At 43.4% G+C, this 25,788-nt stretch overlaps 1 protein-coding gene across 3 annotated transcripts; it reads right to left on the minus strand.

Moving 5' to 3' along the window:
• Nucleotides 1-368: 368 nt before the first annotated feature.
• RAB9A (RAB9A, member RAS oncogene family) lies at nucleotides 369-25,113 on the minus strand. 3 transcript variants are annotated; one of them, XM_032795919.2, is made up of 3 exons: nucleotides 25,022-25,113; nucleotides 10,495-10,527; nucleotides 369-1,609 (listed from the first exon to the last, which is right to left on the minus strand). In XM_032795919.2, exon 3 carries the CDS (start codon nucleotides 1,573-1,575, stop codon nucleotides 970-972), a length of 606 nt encoding a protein of 201 aa, XP_032651810.1. In that variant the 5' UTR covers nucleotides 1,576-1,609; nucleotides 10,495-10,527; nucleotides 25,022-25,113; the 3' UTR covers nucleotides 369-969. The 3 variants fall into 3 exon arrangements, with proteins under 3 accessions (XP_032651810.1, XP_032651809.1, XP_032651811.1); XM_032795918.2 differs by having other exon boundaries at nucleotides 10,479-10,527; XM_032795920.2 differs by lacking the exon at nucleotides 10,495-10,527 and having other exon boundaries at nucleotides 25,022-25,073.
• Between the last annotated feature and the right edge of the window lie 675 nt (nucleotides 25,114-25,788).

The raw sequence follows: 25,788 nt of genomic DNA on the forward strand, positions 1-25,788 counted from the left end.
GCAAGCTATGCTCTCAGGAACAGATGTCCCTGTGTTTGGGGATATAACTGACTGAAATTTAAGTAAGTTCTGTTATTGCCCATGTCAATCTAAAAGAGAAAAAAGCAGGATTCATTAGCTCTGCAAGGATAACGAGTGTAAACTTATTTGTTGCTTATTTAAGCAGATGAAGCCCTGCTTCTGCACAAGGAGCAGCTCTGTAAACTGAGGGGCTGCTTCAGTTGCATACAAGTCACTTTTCAGCCATACATCAAATTCCTAGCATGACATGTCTCATTAGCTCTATGGCGCAAATGCAGCTTTAAGTAACCTGTTGGCAAAATTCAGCAAGGCTTTAGAAGAGCAGATGAAGGGAAAACACACAGACATTAAGTATGCAGGAGGTTTATTTCCTACCTTAAAATCTACAGTAGTTCTAGTGACATTAGGTACTTAATAGCAGAAAATCTAAAGGCTTATATTGAATTTTTTAAAAAAAATCAGATGAAGTACCACTCAGATCAAAAGGAATGTAATGAGACTGAAGTTCTTTAATATTTAGCATTATTATGTTATGAAATAGGTTTTAGTGAACCAAAAATGGAATGCTAATTTCATAAAAATATACACATATACAAAATTTGTTCCTTGCATTGAATTACAGAAAAAAACCCAAAAGTAGTGCTTCTAGAACTTTCAAGTTTCTCTGAATTACATTTAAAGTATTTATCATCTGATTTGTTAACTTTGCAAATTACACATTTATATTAAATGAACATTTTTAGCTGACATCTTTCTAAACAGAAGATCCCACTAATTCAGAAACAAGTCACTCACTGAATGGAAGCCTCCCCCTCTCCCCAGTAAAGCAGCAGAATGTTACATTTTAATAATATTAGAGTGGAACCCACTTATATTTGAGCTATTACTCCTTTTCTTATTTTTAGAGTAAGTTTGTCAGATATTTATTGGCAAAAAAAAATCTAACAGTCAACAGCAAGATGAACTGGGTTTGGGCTTCCGATGAAGATTTATTGTATCTGTCTGAATCAAGTGATCTGCTCTATCTTCAGTAGCAAGAACTCTTCGAACAGCTTCCTCAAAGGCTGCTGAAACATTAATGGCATCTTTTGCACTAGTCTCAAAATAGGGATGGTTGCCATTGTTCCTGCACCAGGCCTGGGCTTCTTCTGTTGACACTTGTCTTTCATTTATGTCAACTTTGTTACCTAATATCACAAAAGGAAAACTTTCAGGCTCTTTCACATCTGCATAGTAAATGAATTCTTTTTTCCAGTTGCCCAAGTTTTGGAAGCTTTGAGAGTCATCTACACTGAAAGTTAGAAGACAACAGTCAGAACCTCTATAGAAAGGAGTCCGTAAGCTCCTGAACCGTTCTTGACCTGCTGTGTCCCATATCTGCATTGTAACAAAGTGTCCATCCACTTCCAAATCTTTATTTAAGAACTCCACGCCTATTGTGTGGAACAATTGTGTATCAAACTTGTTAGTTACATATCTGTTCATAAGTGAACTCTTCCCGACTCCACCATCACCCAAGAGTATTACTTTAAGTAGAGATGATTTTGTTGCCATTGTTATGGAAATGGATCCTCCTGATTTCTGAGTCCTGTAACATAAGAGAGACCCTGTTAAGAAGGAACATTTTCCCCTTGTGATAAAGACAACTTTTTATTTTGTTAAATATTGAATTGTTTACATACTCATGCACTACCCATAAAGTGTTATGCCCAAGTCACTGCTCACTAAACCTTACATGCAAAAAGAAAAGGAACTGATTAAAAATGTTTGTAATTTTTTTAAAAGTGTCTAAAAGTAGCGCACTTCCGACTGAATAAGAACGTCCATACTAGTCAGACCAAAGGTCCATCTAGCCCAGAATCCTGTCTTCTGACAGCAGCCAATGCCAGGTGCCCCAGAGGGAATGAAACGGAACAGATAATCATCAAATGATCCATCCCATCGCCCATTCACAGCTTCTGGCAAACACAGCTTAGGGACACCATCCCTGAGCATACTAGCTAATAGCTATTGATGGATCTATCCTCCATGAACGTATCTAGTTGTTGTTGTTTTTTAAATCTCAAATGGGTTTGTGACAGATGGGGCAAATCCCTGGACAAAAATTCAATAAAGTTAAACCTTAACTGAATTAAGTTAAAATATTTTAGGAGCTCATTATATTAGAAATGCAAATGTGTGTTATTGTGGGACTGTATGTAACTTGTCTAGGAGACATGACTAATGTAAACCTTGGGAAGTGTTATGAATTTCAACGGACTCTTGTAAACAATGAGCTAAGAATAAACTGTTGAACAGCTTCCCTAGGAAATATCTGGGAGGAGGGAAATGCAAATGCCCACCCACTTTTGGACTTGATCTTTATAGGAGGCTTGCCCTAGGGAGGGGAACTTTGTCTGCAAATTACCTATTCCCAGGATCAAAAGGGCAAAACAGCATAAAGAAGAAACTCAGATTCATGGCGTTCTTGTTCTGAGCAAAAGGAGTTACGAACTTGAACACATGTGGGGCCTGAAGGACTGTTCACCTGCCTGAGCCTTTGTTGGAGTTGGGGTGATCTCCAGTAAGCTTATTAGCACATTCAGGTTCTTTTATTATTTTGATATGTTTGCTCTGTAATGGTTTTACTTTCAGAATAAATAGGCATGAGCTTGTCACAGGTAACTTAACTGTGACAACTGCACAGTTTACCATCTCTGAGGAGAAAAAAGGCAGGCCTACTTACACATTCTGCCTTTGCTGAGGAATTCATAGTTTAGATAGGGAGCTGTGCAGCCTAGAAATACCCTGGTAAGGAGGAGAGAGATGCATGTCTACACTCAAGAGAGATGATGGCTTGGGAGCCAGAAGTCTAAGAGTGGGTGCCCTCACTGGACCATACAGAATATAGGTGCCATTGCTCTGAACTTTGACAAGGTTATAAAGTGTTTCTTCTTCAAACTATGGTCTGTGTAGTTGTATGAATTAGCACACTGATTAGTCACTTCCAGAGACTGGGTTTGAACTCCTTGTTTCATTTACTGGATCTTTTTGAACATCTTTTCCCAGGAAATAGTGGAAGCCCGTCCACTTTACAAAACCATCACAGTTAGTCTGCAAGACAGGTGTCAAGTTGGTCTAGATAAAGACCATAATATGCAATAAGTCAATTTACACTCATTGAAAACCCTGAGGGGGAAGACAGAGGTAAAGCCAGGCATTTGGAGAGGTCCTGCCTTAATTATTATCTAGCCACTTTTAGTCCTTCATTCCAGTTAGCACCAGAATTCATTTATCTTACATTAATTTGCCAAGATCACTGGAAGCTTCCTTGTAGAAGCAAGAAATATAAATACCAAACATACCTATTTTATTAAACTGCAGCAAAATGTGAACTACCAGAAGAACAGTTTTCTTAGATCATTCTCATTCACTTCTTTATCCTCAACGTTTACATTGTGTGTAGAGACTGATGTTTACTTCTCAGGGAAATCTGCACCACTGCGCATGTGCAGAATTTATGACTGTGAATTGATGTGCAGAAAAGTGATTTTCTGACAGGGAAGCAAAGGCGAGTGGTCATGCCACCCTCCCCAGCAGTATGTTTCGGGTGTCCAGGGCAGCTGGCAGAGAGGTAAATCCCTGTGGGGCAGGAGGCAGGACTGGAGAAGACCTGGTTGGTAGCTCCTACCGTGTGCTGAACTCAGCTGCTAGTCCTGGCTTGGCAAGACAGGACTTCCTCTTCCCCTGCATGGCATCTGGGGCTTGGTCAGACCTACCCCCAGATTTCTCCCCCAGCTGCAGGAAGCTCTGCGAACTCCCCTCCCCCACCCCACCCCCACTTCCTCTACCCATCACTCCTTAGCTGCAGGGGGAGGGATCCCTTTACAGGGAGCTGCTCCCCCATCTGCCCAACCCCCATGCATCCAGACCCACTTATACCCAGACCCTCCTGCCGAGCCAACCCCCCCAGCACTCAGAACCCCTCTGATGAGCACCACACCCCCTGCACCACCCCACCAAGCCACCTGCACCCGGCTCCTCATCCCACCAAGCCCCAACCAGCTGCATCCAGATCCCCACCCCACTGAGCCCCACTCCCCCAGCATCTGGACCCCTCCCACTGAGCCCCAACCATCTTCCCCTGGACCCCCTGTAGAATCTCAATACCATTGCACTCAAAACCTTCCCCCCAATCCCCCCAACAATTCCCTCCACACCCAGATCCCTCTCTGAGCTGCTCATGCCGACACTGCCCCGCATAGAACCCTCTCAAACCACACCTGAATCCCCCCACACTAAGCCTCTGCACACTTAGATCCTGCCTTGTTAAGCCTGCCTACCCACAGGAAGGGACAGGGCCCTGGGGTGTTTCTGGGGCAGGCCTGGTTCTTGCACTGTGTCAGGATTGGGTGCAGCCTCACCACTGAGTCCGTGTCCTTGGGGGGGGAGCTGCAGAGTGATCTCCCACCTCTGTGCAGCCAGTGGCCTGTGCTCCCCAGTGCCACGCTGGAGTCTCCACATTTGAGAAATAAAATTTGCAGATTTTGCAGAATATTAAAATATCGTGCAGAGAATTTTTAACTTTTGGCGCAGAATGCCCTCAGGAGCAGAAGTTCATTAAAAACAGTTATGGGTCTACCTTTTTCTATTGTAGACAGCATTCTCTATGTGAGCCAGTTCACCTTGCTGCAGAAACATCTTTAGCCACAACAGCTGCAAATGTGTGAGCTCTACCAGACCTTATTCTGCTCACTACAAAACCTTGCTGGAACCATTTACAATGTTTGTCTTACACTTCTTGTACTCAACATATTTAAATGGATTCAAAGTACTGAGGCCACATCTACATTCAGAATTTTAGCAAGATCCTACGCTGTTGGCTCAGCACTGGTGCTAGCAAGAATCGGAGTGCTAGTATAGACTGACTGCCAGGATATTTTCCTCAGTGTCATCCAGACTTGTAAAAAAGCTTCCAGAAGTGTTATAATTATCAATTTAAACACAAAAGAAGTCAAAGAAATGTTTCTATCAGCTACCTAAGCTACCTAACCCGAAAGCCCACTCCACACTTAAGTTTTAATTTGACATAGCTACAGAACTCAAGTGTGAAAAATTCCCACCTCTGAGCACAATAGCCATGCGGACTTAACCCAGCATAGATTCAGTAAATTAATGGAAGAATATTTCCATCAACCTAGATACCAGCAAAGATGTAGTGCTTGGGAAGGTTGTGATCCTACAGCAACAGAAAAGCCACTTCCATTGCTGTAGACTGTATCTACACTATGGGGTTATCCCACCATAGCTATGCCATTTTAGTCCCCATAGTGTAGACATGGCCTAAGGTTCCTATACCAGCTACCCACTATCCCCATAAATGTATGACAATTAGAAAAGGTCAAACTAGTTCAGAAAAATAAGCACCTGTCTACAAGGTCAGAGTTGGAAAGGCATTAGGATATTCTCCACTCAATCATTGGAGGTTTTTCCCTTTATGTGGCCCACTTGGCCTTTCTTTCTCCCTCCCTAAAAATTACTAAGGATATGCACTATGCAGTGTAGTTGTCTCAGGATATTAGAGAGATAAGGTGGGTGAATTAATAGATCTGAAGAAGAGCTCGGTTTGGCTCGAAAGCTTCTCTCTCTCACCAACAGAAGTTGATCCAATAAACGATATTACCTCACCCACCTCATCTCTCTAATAAAGAACAGTGTCCCACTTTCGCTTTAATTACTACTATTAATTAGCATACATATCACCTGAAAACACAGCTGCGTTGACAGAATTGAGAACTGCTATAAGCTGGCATACATATCACATGACAATATGCTGATATAGAATCAAGGCCTGACCCAGACCCCTGGAATTTCAGGTGTGCTCTTGTTCCTTCTATCTACAGTTCCCATTTTTTTGGTAATGCTCAGTCTCAGGTCCTATCTACAGTAAGAAAATTTTTTAAAAATGCCCCAAGTTCAGTAAAAACTGGGAGCCTTAATGCAGAAAGGATTTCAAACGAGAAAAGGTAGCCACTTTGTCCACAGCAAGATGAATAAATTTATTCATCCTTGGACTGCGCTATTTGAAGGTAAGCAACACTGAAGTGGTACCTTCCTGGACATATGTACAAGGTTAGAGTACATTAATATTTTTAAAATGTCAATAACCAGAAAATAGTAGTAGAGTAGCCAATTTTCTTTCACAAAGTTTTACATCCTAGTAAATATGCAACCATACCCATGATCTTGCAATGATGTTGAGCAATGCATAACTACATAAAAAGTCTATTGAAGTTTATGAAATTACTCACATGTGACCAGGACTGGATTAACACAGGGCTTTAGGGGCTGCAGCCCAGGGAATCGAGTAAGGGGGGTGGGCCCACAAAAATAAATCCATAATTATATACAATTCAGTGGTCACCAACCCATCAATCATGATCGACTGGTCGATCCTAGAGCCTCTGCCAACCGATTGCAAACTCCGGGCTGCTAAAAGTCCAGCAATGCAGCAGAGCTCAGGCAGGCTGCCTTCATACCGTGGCCCCACGCTGCTCCCGGAAGCAGCCAGCTGCTGGCACATATCTGCGGCCCCTGAAAGGGGAGGGGGGGGCAACTACATGCGCTGCTACCGTCCCCAGAGCTCCCAATGGCTGGGAACTGGCCAATGGGAGCTGCAGTGGTGGCGCTTCCGGGCAGAGGCAGTGCTTGCAGGCAGCACACAGGGACATGCTGTCCCCCTCCCCCAGAGACATGCCAGCAGCAGGTTGCTTCCGGGAATGGCGTGGGGCTATGGTAGGCAGGCAGCCTGCCTGAGCCCTGCTGCGCTGCTGGCCAGGAGTCACCTGTGGGAGGTGGATACAAATCAATGATGTAAAAAAAAAATTGATTTTTTTGATAAAATGCTTTTTGAGGAAAAAACCTATCTAAAGATAGACTGTTTTAATTAAGATACATTATAGCTCAAAGATAGCTCATCATGGAATAGGGATTATAAATTCTAATTCTATAGTATGAGACAATATATTCATGTAACGTTTAAGAAAAGTTTTGTAAATGAATTCTAAAACTCATGGATTAGGGACCCAATCTTATGGAGTTCTAGGAGCATCTGTATAGATTATTTAGGTTAATCTTTCTATCTACTCAATGAGACTCAGTGCTCAGTCTACAAGATACCATCAGAGATGCTTAGTTTTGCAGTTCTCAAACTCTGGATTTGTGTCTCCAGAGATAAAAACATTTTTGCTGTTAACAAGCACGTTAAGTAAGTAAGTAAATAAATAAATAAATGTTTAGAAGTGAGAAATAACAGACCTCAACCTTATTGTCCCTCTGCAAATTTGTGTACACGGAGTCAATCCCTTACCTCTCTCTAAAAGTGCAAAGTTTCAAAAAGTTCAATGAATAGAAGATTGTTGGGGACAGAATCGATCTGGACAAGGAGATCTACAAGTCTTGAGATAAATGTGAGAAGGGAGGGACAGGCAGTAGAAACAAAAGTGAAACTTTTTGAGCAGCATATTCCAGAAGTCTGTAGGTCTTTCTGAGCGTAGCCTTCATTGATTTGAGATCTACCATCCCATTCTTTCGCTAGAAGGGAAAACCTATAATGGCAACAGCCTGTAAAAGAAACCCAGTTTGGGAATAAGAACCATTCAAGAAATATATGTTTGTTGATGAGGTTTTAAAGAAAGTCACACCAGTGGACTGGTGGAAGTCACTTAAGCACTTGGCTTGAGAGACTGCTGAAGTGATAATCTTACTTTTAACAACAGTAGCTTCTTCTGCTGGTGTAGAAAGAATATTTTCTTCCTTTGGAATAATTAATTACAAATTGAGAAATTGTTTGGGACCTAAAAAAGCAGGAAAGCGTGTTTCTCTTTTCCAGATTATGAACAAATAGGAACATGAAGGTGAAGACAGAACTGAGTTAGCTGCAGAAGCCAATATTTTAAGTTTCTTGTGTTGACCTGGCTGACACAGTTGATTAAAATTTTTTTGTTAAATATTTCATTTAACTATTTTAGTTAAAAACAATTTTAACAAAAACAGACCTGATTTTAAAAAACTTGAATGTTTAAATTCAAAAATTCATATGCTTGTTTTGTTAAAATAGTATGTTTGTGTTGAAGAAAAAAAATCCAGAATACATAACATTGTTGTTTTAGTTAAATAAAACAATTGAAATGTCTGTCTCCTAATAGAGCATGGCAAGAAAATCCTCCAAATATTAATAATTAACTTGTTGAACTGGAGATAGTTCCCCAGCCAATGACTTCATAAATATCTGCTTCAGTTACCTTTTGTAAATGAAATAACCAAACAATCATTCATTTTCTGATACAGCTGTAAAACTAATCTGAAAAGTTTTCAAAATAAATCACTTTAAAAATGAATAGTGTGTACCTTCTAAAAATGAAACATCTGAGTTATGAAGAATATGTATTACGATTATAACAACCAACAAGAATGCACTTTTATGTAGAAATCCATGATTAAATCGAGTCTTCCTGACTAGTGATTTAAATCAAATCCACACTGGCCTGCGGCAAGCGCCTCCTGGCCGGAACCTGCGTCTCGCACCCCTTCCTGCACTCGAACTCCCTCTCACAAAGAAACTAATATAACTGTTCTAAAATAAGAAGTAGGCTCTTTTGAATTAACTATATTCTACATGTTTTAAGACTGAAATGTAACCACAGAGCAGCTTTATGTTAATTAAAAGGTAAGTTTAGTATAGCATTAATAGCCTTGATACCATAATTGTGATCGTTTTGTTTTAAATTAGGAAAGAGACTTGTATGCGGGGCTCCCACAAAATCTAACAGCCCCGAGCCCACAGGAGTGTTAATCTGGCCCTGCACATGACTTCATGAAAAGTCTTTGTAGGATCATGTCTATGTTTTCTACTTATAAACCAACTTAGTTACAGCTTGTACCATGGTTCCATATCTCTCTTCCCCCTTTCTTAATTACAAGTCAATTAACTAGGCTTTACAGTAACAGCACATTAGACTAACATATGCATCAGTGAAAAAAATCTCATTTTCAGATCACAATACTTTGCTAGTGCCCATATTTATTGTATCTGTGTATAAAAGAGGGAATCAGACTCTAAGAATTGTTTTTAAGCACAGCAGCTACAAATCATGATTTTTTAAAGTCATGTCTTCCCATTTTATAGCCCTGAATTGCTGAAGAGGATGCTTTGTATTTTCTCTTTAGTTTCCCAGATTTCACAGAGATTTTTCTCTACTATGGTTTCATTACTTAAAACCTCTAACAACATCCTTACTGTGAGAACAAACTGATAAGCAAATAAGCCATAGCCATATTTACAACTACCACCACCTCTGATAAACTCAACTTCCACAAGTCAATTGAAGCATTACAGCTTTAACCAGGCAGTACTCCATCAGGGTTTGCAGCCTGCAGTAAATGGAATTTTTATTCCTAAATCATTCAGGTGTTTGAGGGTTTGTCTACACTTAATCTGAATTAATTTTGAAGGTAGGATGTGAATTTGAAGAGCAATAGCTATTCCCGAGTGCCTTATTCAGGTTTTGCTTAATCGACTTTTGAATTAAGATAAACCAGAAAGCACTCAATTCCATAATAAGAGAGTGTCCATACATAGTTATTCCAGAAAAATCTCATGTATAGACAATTCCTAAATATAGTTCTAGAAACCTCAGTTTAAGAGGCTCCTATTTTTGAAATTTTTAGCCTGGATGTATAAACACGCTCACAATAACTTTGTTAAATGTACTGAAAGTCTAAATTAACTTTTATTATTAACACTAACAAGTTTGTTTTGAAGTGACTAAGATTTTATGCTACTAAGAAAAGTTTCATAAAGATACCATTTTAGAACCTGATATTCCAGACGTTTCTCCCATTGATTATTATGTGATTAAAGTTACATAGTTACTTAAGTGGTTTTGCAGAATCAGGATTATAATTTTCAATATTGTGTTTTGTTTTTCAACACAAGTTTAATAACATTCAAATAAGATCCTTCTAAGTAGAGGCATTTTTAAAGACCAAGCATCTTAGTTTGCTATAAATTTCAATCTAAAGTCACAATTGCACAGGTTTTCAAATTTCAATTTTAAAAACTCAAATGATTAAAATAATGAGTCTAAATTACTCCCACTCTGTTTAATGTTTTAGTATTAGATTCGCCAACTGGTATTCTCTTTACCTGTTTTGAACTCTACAGAATTTATATTTTGTTTTCAAACAGTTAACATCTATGATGTTTTCTTTGCGTTCGCAGTTATACAACATGTGTCAAGGGAGACTAGCGAGTGAGGTGGTGTCTTTTACTGGACAAGCTTCTCTTGGTGAAAGACAAGCTTTCGAGCTATACAGAGCTCTTCAGGTCTGTGTAGCTTGAAAGCTTTTCTCTTTAACCCATCTTGTCTCTCTAATACTCTGGGACCAATACAGCAACACCACCACTGCAATATTACATCAAAAAGTATTTACCTTGACTGTTCAGTTTAAATCATCATTCAGCATCTGCAAATGAGGAGACATTAATTTGCAACATGTGTAACCAATCTGTTTTATCCAATTTTGCTTTAAGAGTAGCTAAGCATAATAGTAACTCGTAATATATCAATAGATTGTTAAGTGCACATTTACTCTGATAGTTCATATACAATCACCAACACACAGCATACCAATTGGTTTAAGGATGGGTAGATACAGAAAGATATACAAATCAGTTTTTCTGTAACAGTTTTGTAAATATGTAATACAAGATTCACTGTCATTCCCCTCTCAAAAAGGCAGCCCCAAAACAAGAAAACCTACCATGAAAAGCCATACACACAAGAAACAGCAACCCTATTACTACGCTTTCATACTCTATCTCAAGACTCTTCTCTCAAGCCTCCTCTCCACCTTTAAAATTAATCTAGAGTAAACAACAAGAATGACGTGGAAAAAGATTAGATCACTGAATTCCAAACCCCCACAGAATAGTCCCCAGAAAAAGATTGTATCAAATACTGAACTTATACCACATTTACTTTTGGCTACAAAACCAAAAACAAGTAATTTAAGATGTCCCCACCCCAAACACACAGTTTTGTGATTCTCAGAAACCATTTTTCTAGGTTTGTCCTCAACCATCAGTAAAATCTTGGGAAAAGCGACAGAGTCCTGTGCCACCTTACAGACTAACAGACGTATTGGAGCATAAGCTTTCATGGGTGATTGTCATAAACAGATAGCTAAGGGTTAATGTTTCTTTTACCTGTAAAGGGTTAACAAAGGGAACCAAACACCTGACCAGAGGACCAATCAGGAAACCAGATTTTTAAAAGCTCAGGGAGGGAATGTTTGGGTGTGTGTCCCTTTGTGTGTGTCTTTTGTCTGTCTCTCGGCTATGAGAGGGATCTTTCTATCTTCAAGCTTCTAATCTCATTCCAAGTTGTGAGTACAAAGGTAGAAAAACATAGGCTTTTATGGTTTTTTTTGTATTTACATGTGTGTAGTTGCTGGAATGTTTAAACTGTATTTTCTTTTTGAATAAGGCTGTTATTCATATTTTCTTTTAAGCAATTGCCTGTATTATCATCTTGATACAGAGAGCATTTTATGTCTTTTCTTTCTTTTTATATAAAACTTTCTTTTTAACTGTGGATTTTCTTTCTAATGAGGCTCTAGGGGATCGAAATCCCTGTGCCAGGATTATGGTCTCTCTCAGGGAAAGCTGGGAGGGGGAAAGAAGGAGGGGGAAGGTAAATTGCCCTTCTTTTGTAATTCAAGGAGTTTAAGTACAGTAATCTTCCAGGTACCCACGGAAGGGAAGCCTGGGAGGAAGTAAAGAGAAGACAGGGAGGGGGGTTATTTCCCTTGGTGGTAAGGACTCAGGGCATCTGAGTCTTGGGGTCCCCCCAGGAAGGTTTGGGGAGACCAGAGTGAGCCAAACACTGGAAATTTTGGCTGGGGCAGCGCTACAGATCCAAGCTGGTAATTAAGCTTGCAGGGTTTATGCTAGGCACCCACATTTTGGACGCTAAGGTTCAGATTAGGAATTATGCTTATGATAGTGATGCATCTGACGAAGTCGGTATTCACCCCAAAAGCTGTGCTCCAATACATCTATTAGTCTAGAGGGTGCCACAGGACTCTGTTACTTTTACGATCCAGACTACACGGCTACCCCTCTGATACTTAATCTTGGGGGAACTGTGACGTTATTGATATAAACTGGACCATATATGAACCTGGATTGCAACCAAAGTTCTGTAGTGGCACCAATTCTATGTAAAGGGAGTCATATAAGGTGTCTAAGACCAGGTTACGGGTTACTGGTTATGTTATGCTGTCTGTATCATTTTTGTAGTTGAAGTTATAAGTATTGGCTGTATACTGTCTGTATTGTAAATTGGTGCTGCAGTTCTGGGTGACACCCCGACTAGTTGGTGTTAGCTCAGCTTAGCCTGCTTGATGGCCCATTAAGGACCATCAACTAACAACTGACCATCGAGAGAAGCGGATACGCCCTATGATCAGCGGAGTATGCAGAAACTGGCCCATGTAACTGCAACTCCATTTTGCTGTACTTTCCACAGTGGAACAAAGGAGTGTTCTTACACCTTGAAAAGTCTATATAAGGCGAAGGCCTCATCTCCATTTTGTCTTCATCCTGCTTCTTACCTCTGGAGGGACTTTGCTACAATCTGAAGCTCTGTACAAAGGATTGATGACCCATCCCAGCGGGGATGTACTCCAGAGACCTGATTTAAACCGGCATTTACTTTCAGCACTGCTACAAGCCTGAACTAAGAACTTTGCCATTACTGTATGTAATTGATTCAGTTTAACCAATTCTAGCTCTCACTTCTATCTTTTTCCTTTTATGAATAAACCTTTAGATTTAGATTCTAAAGGATTGGCAACAGCGTGATTTGTGGGTAAGATCTGATGTGTATACCTCACTGCTCCCCTACTATACTTTGACCCCACCCACCGTACACCCCGCATTGGGGAATTACAGACTGTATGTACTATATGCTAACCCATAACCAAATACCAGCGTCCCCCATACTCTGTGTGTTGCCCCCGATGACTAATGACTGGCATGCCAAACTCTGTGTATCATCCTTATTTAAATATCTCTAACAACATATTGAATTGACCTGGGTCTGGGGCTTGGTCCTTTGGACGAGAGAACCTTTTTCTTTTACTGGGTGTTGGTTTTCATAACCATTCATCCCAGGACGTGTGGGACTGTGGTGATATGGGAGGACTGGAGTGTCTAAGGAAATTGCTTGTGTGACTTGCGGTTAACCAGAGGGGTGACACCGAAGTCTTTTGTCTGGCTGGTTTGGTTTGCCTTAGAGGTGGAAAACCCCAGCCTAGGGCTGTGACTGCCCTGTTTGAGCAATTGACCTGATTTGGCACTCTCAGTTGGGTCCCGCCAGAACTACATCGTCACAGGAACCTTGTTGCATTTTATTAAAAATACAGACATCTGTGCAACAACTGCATCTTTAGATTGCGATAAATTTGCATCTTTATGCTGTTAACTGGATGCTTTAATATATACAATATGTACAGTACATCAGGAGCTTTTCATTTAAAGTTTCATGGCTTGAACATTTAAATTCACAGTCTTGATATTGAATTAAGGGTTTTACATTTAGTTTGATTTATTTACAAATTAATCAAACATTTTCATTTGCTGGCAAACTGGAGAATGCAACATCATAGCAAAGGCACTATAGAAAATACACAGCATATGCCAAATCCTGTAGTTCCCAGGCCCTTCTGTAGTCTGGCTATTGCACCACTGAAGGTAGCTGGGCTTTTCTAATGTTTATTAGAAGAAAAAAACCCCCCACAAATAAGGAGCCAGGAAAACCACCAATTAGCTTTCCCTTTTAAGTGCAAATGAACTCGAGAAGCAGTCCATCTCCTTTATAGATACTAAAGCCAGGATGAAAGATATCTAATAAAATTCACTGCTTGAGAAATTCTCGTACGGGGTGGCCAGCCTGAGAACGAGCCAGAATTTACCAATGTACATTGCCAAAGAGCCACAGTAATATGTCAACAGCCACGCATCAGCTCACCCCCGCCCCCAATGCCTCCCACCCACCAGCAGCCCCGCCAATCAGTGTAGGGTGACCAGATGTCCCGATTTTATAGGGACAGTCCTGATTTTTGGGTCTTTTTCTTATATAGGTTCCTATTACACCCCACCCCTTGTCCCGATTTTTCACACTTGCTGTCTGGTCACCCTAAATCAGCACCTCCCCCTTCTTCCCCGTGCTTCCCGATCAGCTGTTTTGAGGCATGAAGGAGGCTCTGGGGGAGAGGGCATAGCAGGCTCAGGGGTGGAGTAGAGGCCTGTGGCAGAGCCAGGGGTTGAGCAGTGAGCACTCCCCGGCACACTGAAAGTTGGTGCCTATACAAGGAGCCGCATATGGCTCTGGAGCCATAGGCTGGGCACCCCTGTTCTAGTAGTTGAATATATTAAGCCTAATCCACACTACAAGTAAAAGTGTCTTTGTGATCAGTTTATGACCTCTCTACTCTTGGTACAAATAATGAGAGTTGGTGCCCACTTTTCATCAAATTGTTGCTGACAAGTATGCATTTTGTACAGCATCTAGCATAACAACTCATCAAATTTTGTTTGGGGACTACAGATATGACTACAATACAGATACTGCGCTTGATCTTAGCTGTAACTCCCAGCGCTGCACATTTCCAAGTGTAGCCATACCCTCAGACTTTCCAGGCTCCCCATCATGCAGCTGGGAGCCTGGAATTCCTAAGCAACAGCTCACCTGTGGCTCCTAGGCTCCTTCCTGCCAGAACTGGGAGACTGGATCAATCCTCAGGGTCTAGGCTCCCAGCACTGCAGCATGGATCCAGAAGCCCCGAGAGCCCCAACCCATGCTGCAGCTCTCAAGGCTTCCAGGCTCCCTGCCACTGAGCTGGACTCCCATGCCAGCAGGCTCCCCAGGCTGCAGGAGTCAGACAGCACTAGGAACCAGCTAGCCCCAGAGTTTAGAAGCTCTGGGATCTCAAGCCTCCTAGGTCCTGGGGCAGACCACATGGCAACGGTTTTAATCTTCTAAATGATTTTTTTTCAGAATCTCCACATCACAAGAAATTTCAAAATGTTGACATTTCCCAGGAACCTGAAATTCCAAATTTTGGCCAGCTCTAATTATTATAACCTTTTCCCCTACTATGTTCTCTAACCCTTCTACTGTGAACTATTTTTCTAATTGGAAATACCTTAATAGCCTCCCAAGCCCCCTTTATTTTGATTTTTTTTTAAGTAATGATACTTATAACCATAAGCCATGATGCTTATAGCCACAGCCCAACAGCAATAAGCTATCCCAGAAATAGATTCTTGGCTATTGGTACATTAAGAGTACTTTCAACTTCATGCATCTCAACCAAGACTTTAAAATATCCTCCTGCGTATTAGTGACGAATGAAGTTGGAAAACAGACATAATTTCTCCAAACTCCATCTTTCATATCATGATATGGATAGTAGGTACCAGGTACATTTTTCAAGCCTTGCTGCAGAATAATAGGATTAGTGACACGCACCTATAGTCTGCTAATACACTGCAAGGGCAACATTATATGAAGAATAGAATTTTCAAATGAACAGAAAAACAATGATTTAATGTCTGTGAGTAACTCCATAAAACTAATATAGCAGACCTGAAGCAATTCAAAATCCCAGTAAGAAAGGTTTTAATAATGTCAGTGAAAGAGCATCAATACAATTTCAAATGTTATCAGTCCATGAGTCCCTCTATATTTCTCAAGCAACTATGGCACATAAACAAAGAAAGCTTTTTAAAAGGCTTTACAAATGAAGCAGTACTACAGTAAGATTTTTTTTAAGCAGTCATGATCTTCCTATAGAAATAGGCAATGAAAAACAGTATTTTCAAAAGAATCTATATACAGAACTAGAACGTATTTACATTTCTGATTAAATAAAACCTTTGTCTGCCCCTTTTAGCAAGTCAGCTATATGAAAACATGAACAGGAAAAATTAAAGCCACAAGTTCCCCTTAAGATATGCACAGAAGTTATACTACGGAAAAATAAAGATGGTATGCAGGCGTTGAAGAGTAAAAAGATTTGGGTGGCTAAAACAGCTTTTGAGAGAAGTGTTTGTTTTTGCTTTTCATTTATAACAAGCTGGACAGCAACATGTACTAATTACAGGTAACGGTTTTGTATCCAGCTTGAGTCAAACAGTTATTTAGAGCCATCATATTCAAAACTGCATCAGATGATTGTCTTTACAAAGCCCCATTAAACATTTAAGAAAAAATTTAGTTTATTTTCAAAATTATAAAACCTTTTCAAATGGCAAACACTCAAAGAGCATTCTTCCTGAAGCATTCATGTTTTTCTGCCAAATCTCATTTAAATGGAACTTCAGAATTCATGAATTCTTAATTAAATTTTTAATATATCCATACAATATTAGTTTGAAACATGTTATTCATGATCTATTGTGTAAAGCTTCATACACGGTAGGATAGTCAATAGTTTAAAGAGACACTGACAACTTAAAATAATTTTGTCTGAAAAATTACCTACTAATGTTTTACCACATAAAACTTAAATATGAGGATGGGAAATGCCTTTGACAACACTTTGTCTAGTCCATTCCATGTTAAATCAAAGTATATTTCCTGTGTTTGGGAGAGAGGGTTACATTCAGACAGCAACAGAAGACAGAAAAGACACTGTTAAAAAAAATACAAAAGTAACTCTGAAACCACAAAAATTGCCTAAGACACCCCTCCACTCCCCAGGATCAGTAGGTATCTGGAACTCCTTTCAGGTTTTTATTTTGTTTTGAATAAGCTAAAAAGCTTGTTTCTTTCACTAACAGAAGTTGGTCCAACAAAAGATATTATCACCCACCATGTTTTTCTCTATTAAATTAATGATCCTTTAGCACTGAACACTTAGCATTTAGTTTATTTGCATAGCTCTTGAAGTATTACTGCACTTACAGATCTGCCACATTAAGGAGACATATGTTCCCCTCAGATGGAGAGGAGAAGGAATGATTTAACCCATTACCTTACTGAGCTCAATCCACGTTTTATGCTTTTAGAAGTAACTGTCTTACACTTCAGGCAATTACGTGCTTATAATTTTAAGCAAAGTAAGTACTGCACTGTTTAAATGGCTGCTCTAAAAGTCAGTTTGCATTTCAAAGCCAAAGATTGCAAGAAGCTCAGAGGTAAAGAGGCATACCAAGAAAAATCTGCAAGGGAAAGTTGAAATGCTAAATAGTTAACACATTACATGCATTTAAAGTGGCTCAGCTAAGAGCCATTTCCCCTCACAATTTTCAAGTATGTTTAAAGGAAACTGAAGGACAGAAAAGTTCAGCAACTTCTTTGAGGTTCCATAGGAAGTCCACATCACAAATGCCAATAGAAACTAGCTATCTTCACTCTTAGGCTATGTCTACAATAGCACTTTTGTTCATAAAACTTTTGTTGCTCAGGGGTGTGAAACTCCCTCCCCCAACTGACATAAATTTCACCAACAAACGTGCTGGTGCGGACAATATTATGTCAGCAGGAGAGACTCTCCTGCCGACATAGCTACTGCCACTTTGTTGGGGGTGGTTTAATTACGCTGGCAGGAAAGCTCTCTCTCACTGGCATAGAGCGGCTACATGGGAGATCTTACAGCAGCACACCCGTGCCTCTGTAAGGTCTATAGTAGGCTTGGTGCAGTGTCCTTTCCCTCAATAAATGATTCTCACTGAAGAACTGTAGCATGGCATAATATAATAGATTCTTCTGCCGTTTATCTCCGAGAGTTGTAGTACATCAAATCCATTTTGGAATTTAGCAGTCCTCTGCATACCACAAGCCTGAAGGCTCTTCAACCTCTAGGTTCTATGGACTCTAGATACCGGTAGCTTCCAAATAAACACACACAATTCCAGTAACTAAAGGAGCAGTCCTGACAGGCAGGTAGCAAGTACGTTCTGCAAATATACTAGGCTCAAGCTTTAGGCTGGTCTACACTTAAAATGTAGGTCAACCTAGCTACGTTGGTCAGAAGTGTGGAAAATCAAAACCCTGTCCAACATAGTTATGACATCCTAACACTCAGTGTAGATGCAGCTATTTGACAAAAGAATGCTTCCATCAGTCTAGTTTACTGTCAGTCAGGGAGATGGTGTTCCTACACAAAACTCCTTCAGTTGGTGTGAGCTGCATCTATGCTACGAGGTTATGCTGGCATAGCTGCAGTGCCGTAGTTATGCTTGTACAGTCCCCATTGTGTAGACATACCCTGAGAGGTTAGTTACAAAGGAAAATTTCCAAATGCTGCCTTTATGAATACTGCAAAAAGTTGATACAAAGCTTATCCTTCAGGGCTCCCAGTCCCCTGTATGTCCACTTCTCTCTTTAAAGAAGATACAGTTTTAGGGCTAGTCTACAAAGTTGCACAAGTTTAACTAAGGTATTATTTTAAACCAATTTAGTTAAAACTTGTACAGAAGACTTTGTGGACACTTAGGGCTTTGTCCACACTTAAAAGCTATTTAAATCCACACCCTACTTCAATTTTAATTATCTAGTCTAGAATGACTCCTTGTGTGGGCACACATTCCAGATTAAGAGCATCCACACAGAATTGTTCAGGAATAACTATTCCCAAATAGCTCCTGGTGTAGCCCTTATTTCAGTTTAAATCCAGTTTATTTCAGTTTCTTATATCAGTTAGGAACAGGTTTAAGGTAACAAACAACAGCATTCCTACAGATTTTTAACTAACTTGATTTAATTAAACTAGTGCAAGATAGTTTGCAGACAATGCTATAGGCCCTTGGTCTCAGATTTAATCTAGCTTGATCCCTGGGTAAAATTCACTGGTCAGGTTGCCCTTCTACATTGTTTCCCTGTCACTTTGCTGTACTGATAGGTTCACATCCTCTGCTGGACAGCTTATCACATGTGTGACAGGCTACCTGAGCCTCTCCTATGGCAACTCTATTGTGGTTTCTTCTCTGTATTGTTCCCTGCTCTCAGCTGATTATGACCCAGCTACCCAGCCCACTCATTCCTACTAGCTCTGTTGGTTACAATTACTTTTCATGGCTCACCTGGCCATCTCCCATTCCCTGTGGATGCACAGCTACCTCCCAGCTGGGATGTTTTACCTTCCTCAGCCCTACCATACAACAGTTTTTTCTAGGACAGCTCCACCTGACCCCAGATCTCCCAAGCTCTATCTACAACCATCAATGAGACCTGCAGTCCACTTCTCAGCAGCAGTCTCCACCCTGCTGCTGCTGCCATCCACACATCACCTGATTCTCTCTGTGCCTAATAATTTCTTGCCCTGGGATGTCATTTCCTTTTCCTAGTAACTCTGGCTAACAAAGTGCTCTCTATCAGCTAGATCAGCGTTTCTCAAGTTTAATTGCATTGTGACCCCCTTCCGACAACAAAATTACTACACACCCTCATGCATTGCATTGCTCTAGAACAGGCCTGCACAACATATGGCCCACGGGCTGCATGTAGCCCACGTGGGCTCACTGTGCAGCCTGTGGGGGGATGAGTAGGTGGACTCATTGTGTGGCCCACGGGGTGGGGGGGGTGAGTAGGCAAGCCAACTGCTGGCTGGTGGGCTGGGTGGTGACGGGGCCAGTGGCAGGCTGAAGAGTGAGGGTGAGCCAGTGACAGGAGCAGCAGCAGAAGGTAAGAGGCCAGGCAAGTGAGCTGGCAGCAGGGGACGGGGCTGAGGAGGCGAGCCAGGAGGGCAAGTGAGCCAGTGGCGGGGGGCGGGGGGGCTGAAGCGGCGAGAGGGTGGGTAGTGGTGAGACAGCAGATGAGCCAGCGGCAGGGAAGGGGGAGCTGAGGAGGCGAGCAGGCAGGGCTGAAAGGCAAGCGGGTGGGCAGTGGCAGGGGGTGAGTCGGTGAGCAGGGGGGGAAGGCGAGAAGCCGAGCAGGCACTCAGTCAGTGGTGTGGGGGCAATTGGGAGAGGGAAATGGCAGATTGCCCCAGATGGTCCCAAATGTTCAAGCAACTGCCCCAGGGTGGTAAAGAAAACTGGGTCATTAAGGCTTGACTGTCTCTGCAGGGAATCACTGCTAATCCTAGGACCAGACAGGTTGCTGTGTTTGGATCAGGTGTTCTTCAACTTTTTCACAGGGCTTGGCTACACTTGCAAGTTGCAGCGCTGGTGAGGGGGTTACAGCGCTGCAACTTACTCGGTGTCCACACTTACAAAGCTCAGCCAGCGCTGCAACTCCCTGGCTGCAGCGCTGGCTGTACTCCTGGTCTGCTATGGGTGTAGCGAATCTAGCGCTGGTGATGCAGCGCTGCTCATCAGGTGTGGACACTCACCAGCGCTGTTATTGGCCTCCAGAGTATTAAGAGGTATCCCAGAATTCCTGTCTACAACAAACCGGAAGGTACTCCCCGGAGCTACCAAACACAGCTGCTCTTTGCTCCAGCGAGCGAGCCGAGCCGAGGCTTTGGAATGTTCACAGCTGTTTGCTTGAGGAGACAAACAGCACGGCGGCGGGGGGGAGGGAGTCCATCGGAGAAGCTGCTTATCTGGTCTGAAGCCTTTTTACATTTAAGAGTGATTGAGAGAGGGGTGGGGGAAATGGCCAGAATTTGCAAGGCAGGGAGCTCACAGTGTCTGCTCCAAAAATCCGCTCTCTCTGTCTCCCCGACGCTACATGTCACATTCCACCCCACCCCCCTCTTTTGAACTTGCAAGGCAGGGAGCTGTCACAGTGTCTGCTCCAAAAATCCACTCTCTCTGTCTCCCGCACGCTCCCTGTCACACTCCACCCCACCCCCCTCTTTTGAAAAGCACGTTGCAGCCACTTGAACGCTGGGATAGCTGCCCACAATGCACCACTCCCAACAGCGCTGCAAATGCTGCAAATGTGGCCACACTGCAGCGCTGGTAGCTGTCAGTGTGGCCACACTGCAGCGCTGTTCCTACACAGCTTTACGACCACAGCTGTAACTCCCAGCACTGCACATTTCCAAGTGTAGCCATACCCATAGTGTGGAAAACTGGTGAATGCAGGGACTGCCTCATGGCTTCGTGTGCCTGTCATCACTGCAGCAACTGCTTCTATGGAAAAGCCACCTTAGGAGGATGTTTAAATGTATATTTAGCTTCTTTCTATCTTGCAGTCAGAAGAAGCTGGCCCCATGTGCACACACCCAGCTCTCTGGACTCAATCCCACCACACTTTGGGAACCTGTGCAGTCGAGTCTGTCCCCAGCAGTGCAAAGGTAAAGTGAGGACAGGATCAAATCAAATGTCTATCCCCACGTTAGAGAAGAGAGAACTATGACATATTGCACACAAATCCAAACCACTTCGTTAGCTGAAGAGTTAAGCTGTAAATTTTAGAGGAGCCCAGTTAAAAGCCTATCAACAAATCTCACTTACAAATACTTGACAGCTTCCCTAAAAACCCAAAGGCAGGAGAGTCTAGAAATGAACAATTCAGGGATCCAACCCCACAGCCGTATCATTTTTCCCTGTTCCTCACCATCCCGCCTGCCCTGCCCCCCCAAGAATCCTAGCCACATCCCACCGGATCCAGGCCCCCACCTCTTCCTCTGCAGAGCAGTCCTTGCCACAGAGCCAGGAACTCAGCAGAAGGGCAGTTTAAATAATTTACAGAGTCAATGTTATAAACATGACACAGGTCTTTGTGATCCCCCAGCTCTGCCCCAGTAACACCCAGAGGCCCCCATCCGACTCAGTAGACACGTGGTGTTTGATGCCAAGCCATTTTGGGGGTAGGAAGCAAAGAAAATGTTCAGAAAGGGAACGATGGATATTTGTGAAATACCTTAATTGCAAAACCCCTTTTCTGAAGGATACCAAACCTCCAAGACAAATCCTACCTGGCCGAGCAGAGCTCAGGAGATCTCGTAATTTTTTGGGAGAAGTTACACAGAAATTAAAAATGGATCTTAGTCATAAGTTAGGATCAGTCTGAACTATGGAGTGGCTACCACTGGCCCATTATATCCAGGTGAGCATCTCTATAGCAGCATTGGGCCTGATCTGGTCTGGCTCCCATCTCCTCTCCAAGGTTGCAGCTGTCTGGAGGTACTTGCCTTCCCCGCCTTCCTCATTCACACCTCATTCATTCAACAGGGCAATCTACTACAAAGTAGGGGGAAGATCTTATTCTACTTCTAGTAAAAAGACATTTTTCTTTCACCTTAATTATACTACATCAGGGGTCCGCTATAACATATTACCAAGGTTCAATACAAAGTCATATAAAAGCTAGATCTCTGCAATGTGCATTTTTTATATCTGCAATTGCATTGATTGACTGCTGTGTGCAGTAATATAGTGACCCCTGGGTCTTTGAATGAGGCTTTATATTGGGGGAGGGGGGTGAGAGGGCAAGTGGCGAGTCAGAGGCGAGCGAGTGGGCAAGCAGCAGGTGGGCAAAGAGGCAAGCAGTGAACCAGTATGGGTTCTAGGGGCGGGCATGGGGGTTTCTGGCAGGGAGAGAGGAGGCGAATGATGGGTGGGGGACTGACTAGGAAGGACACAGCAAGCCAGTGGGGGCACTAGGGGGTGAAGAGGGGTGTGATGGTGGGGCCAAGTGGGGAGGGGGTGGGTCCTATTTTACTGCTGTGATCTGGTCACCCTATGCATGCTGTTTCTTTCCCCCTCTATGCTTCCACACACTGTCAGTGCCTTCCTAGCGTGCCATACGTGGCGAGATCTGTCTTCTCTTTGTGTGTGGATTTATTTAACAAAATCTTGAGCTTCATAATGGATACCATGAGCGAAAAGAGAGAGAGAAAAATAGAATCAGAGCACAGAGTTTTCAACACTGAATGGATGAATAAACACTTATGTACTGTTTCCAAAGACAAAATACTGTGCCTCGTGTGTTGTGAAATGTTAGCCATTCTGAAGGAATACAACCTTCAGTGGCACTTTGAAACTAAACATCCCAATCTCGCCAAATTGAACCTAAATGAAAAAATAATGAAAGCAGCCAGTTTAGTGAAAAACCTTAGGGAAGAACAGCAAATTTTCAAGGAAGTGAGCACTGATAACAATACAGTTAGTAAAGTAAGGGGGGCAGCGCTGGGGATGGAGGGTTTGTTTCCGTGGGGCGGGCGGCACTGGGGTGTGTGTGTGTTGTGTTTTGGGGAGGCAGAAAGGGGGTGTTCTGCCCTCAGCTGTTTTCTTTGGAGTAATATGGCTCTTGCCGCTTTACGAGTTGTGCAGGCCTGCTCTACAATCAGGGCTGGTGTTAGGAGGTGGCAAGCAGGACAGTTGCCCAGGGCCTCAGGATGCTAAGTTGCTCAGGCTTCTGCTTCAGCCTCGGATCACAGTGCATCGAACATTGGCCCTGGCAACTCCATTAAGATGAACTCACGACCCACTTTGGAGTCAGGATCTACAATTTGAGAACCATTGCACTAGATAGCTGCTCTGCATCCTTGCTCCTCCCACTACGACCTATAGACCAATTCTCATCATAGCTGAGTGAATGGTTTATCCAATAACAAGCCAATGGTAGCTTACTACAGTGTTTAGTTAATGAAACTATGGAGCAAACTGAACTTCTGTAGAAACTGACGCATAGCAACTTTTGGTATACTAAACATCCTGTCTCTCTAGTGGCAACAAACAGCATTTATGGGATCACCTAATGGATATGAATTAGAATAAATGCAGAGTTTGCACTGCTCAAGACTACATTCTGCACATCAATTGTGAAGACAAGGGCTCACAGGTCAAACTGAAAGTTATTTGCTCAACCATACACATATCCTAACCACTTTTCGTACTTATCGCAAGACCTACCTATTAGCTAAAGCTTTCCTTTTATAAAATAAGTGTATTTTCAAAAGCAAACAGAACTCCATAGGAACTAGGAAGGGTGAAGACCAAATTCTCTGTGAAGCCAACATGGATAATTAAATGTAAATCTAGTTTACCTATTATACTGTTAGATGCTACAGTGATGGGTGTTATATGAATCCTGTGAGCAACTCCCTCTCCAGTACTTGCCTCTACAGCTGCTCAGAGGTTTCTGAAGCAGCACTAGTATGAAAGTGACATCATTTCAATATGAAACCAAAGTGTATGCTGGCAGATTCAGTACTTGACACTGGATTTTGAACAACAGTGAAATTGTTACTGGGGTTTTAAGTGTATGCAGAGTCAGAAAGATGACACTACATTCTTACATTTGGAAAGGGATTTTTTTAAATGAAAGCTTACAATTCACCGAAAATTAAAGCTGTATGTCCCAGTCTAGCTAGGGAGCGTCAAGCTTGCCCACAGCATGTAAGCTACTGGAATTTCCCCATCTCGGTAATTACCTAGTTAAGATCAGCCTTGTTAGACTTGCCCTTACAGTTACCTGGGGGAAAGTAGCTTTTCAAACCACACTGCTCAGTCGGACGACAGGAATATCCCTTCGAGAGGTGCTAAGAGTCAGGGAACAAACCCCGCAGAAACCGAGCGACTCTGTGACAGGCTGATGATTTCAACCGTTCCCACAGTCACGCGATCTCTAATCACGCCACATTTCATTACAGCTCACAAGCAGTTTGACTCTCGGTCCCCATCTTGGTTCTCTTGTTTACAGGGCCTGTGCGCTCAGCCAGCGCCCCCCGGCCCCCGCAGCGCCCTTCACCCCGGGCCCGGCACAACCGCGCGCGGGACCACAAGCCAGACCCGGAAACCCAGGGAGAGCAAGTGAGATATGGGGCAGGGGGGCTCCCTCCTCCCCGCCCCGGCAGGCCGCGAGCGCAGACACTGCCCGACAGCCCCGCAGCGCAGGGAGGCAGCGGCCGGCGCAGGCACCCCCGGCCCGAGCGCGCCACGGCCGAAGGCGCGAAACCCCCGGGGGGGGGGGAGGCGGCAGCGGTCGCCTGCACCTGCCGGGCCGCCCCGCGCGGTCACCCCCCGCCCCGGCTCGAGACGAGGCTCCGTTACCTGCCGGGGCAGGCTCCGCTGCTGTCGGAGCCGGGGCTGCGCAGCTCCCGTCCCGCCGCTGCAGCCACCAGCTGGAAGGGGAGGTAGAAACAACATGGCGGCGGGGAGGTGGTGCCTCTAGGTCATGTGACCCGGGCCGGCCGCAGACCCCGCCCCCCGCGCCCGCCCGCCTGGGCTGGAGGGCTCCTGTGGGAGGGGCCCGCGCGCCACTATGGCAGGAGGCTCCGCCCCCCAACTGCGGTAATTGGTGTCCTCCTGACGGTGCCCCACCCCACTCCTCCGCACGCGCCTAGACTCAAAGAATTTCAGGGTCAGAGGGGAGCTCTGGAGTCATTTAGTCCAACCACTGCCTCAGAGTGGGAGGCGGCCCCAGGCTGACTTTGCTCCAGATCCCTACATGGCCCCCTCAAGGATTGAACTCACAACCGTGGGTTAGCAGACCACTGCTGAAACCACTGAACTACTCCTTCCACACCCGGGCCCCCATGAGACGCCTGGCTCAGCTCTGCACCCCGCAGGTTCCCAGCCGTGAGCCATGTGATGCCCCCCGGAACGATGCTCTTGTTCCCCCTTCACACTTACCATCCATTGCCTCCCTCTAGTCCATGGCCCATTCCCCCTGCCAGCGCACACACCTCTCACTACTAGATCCTCTTCCTCTCCCACACCCCACAGCAGCCCAAGCTGCCCCCCAGCTCTCTCCACGTACACACGCCCTCCCCTAATGGGCACTGTGTCCCCAGAGGTGAAAGTAAGCTGGTCCGGTA

The sequence above is a fragment of the Chelonoidis abingdonii genome, chromosome 1 (genome assembly GCF_003597395.2).
Source record: "Chelonoidis abingdonii isolate Lonesome George chromosome 1, CheloAbing_2.0, whole genome shotgun sequence".
Taxonomy (NCBI): Eukaryota; Metazoa; Chordata; order Testudines; family Testudinidae; genus Chelonoidis; species Chelonoidis abingdonii.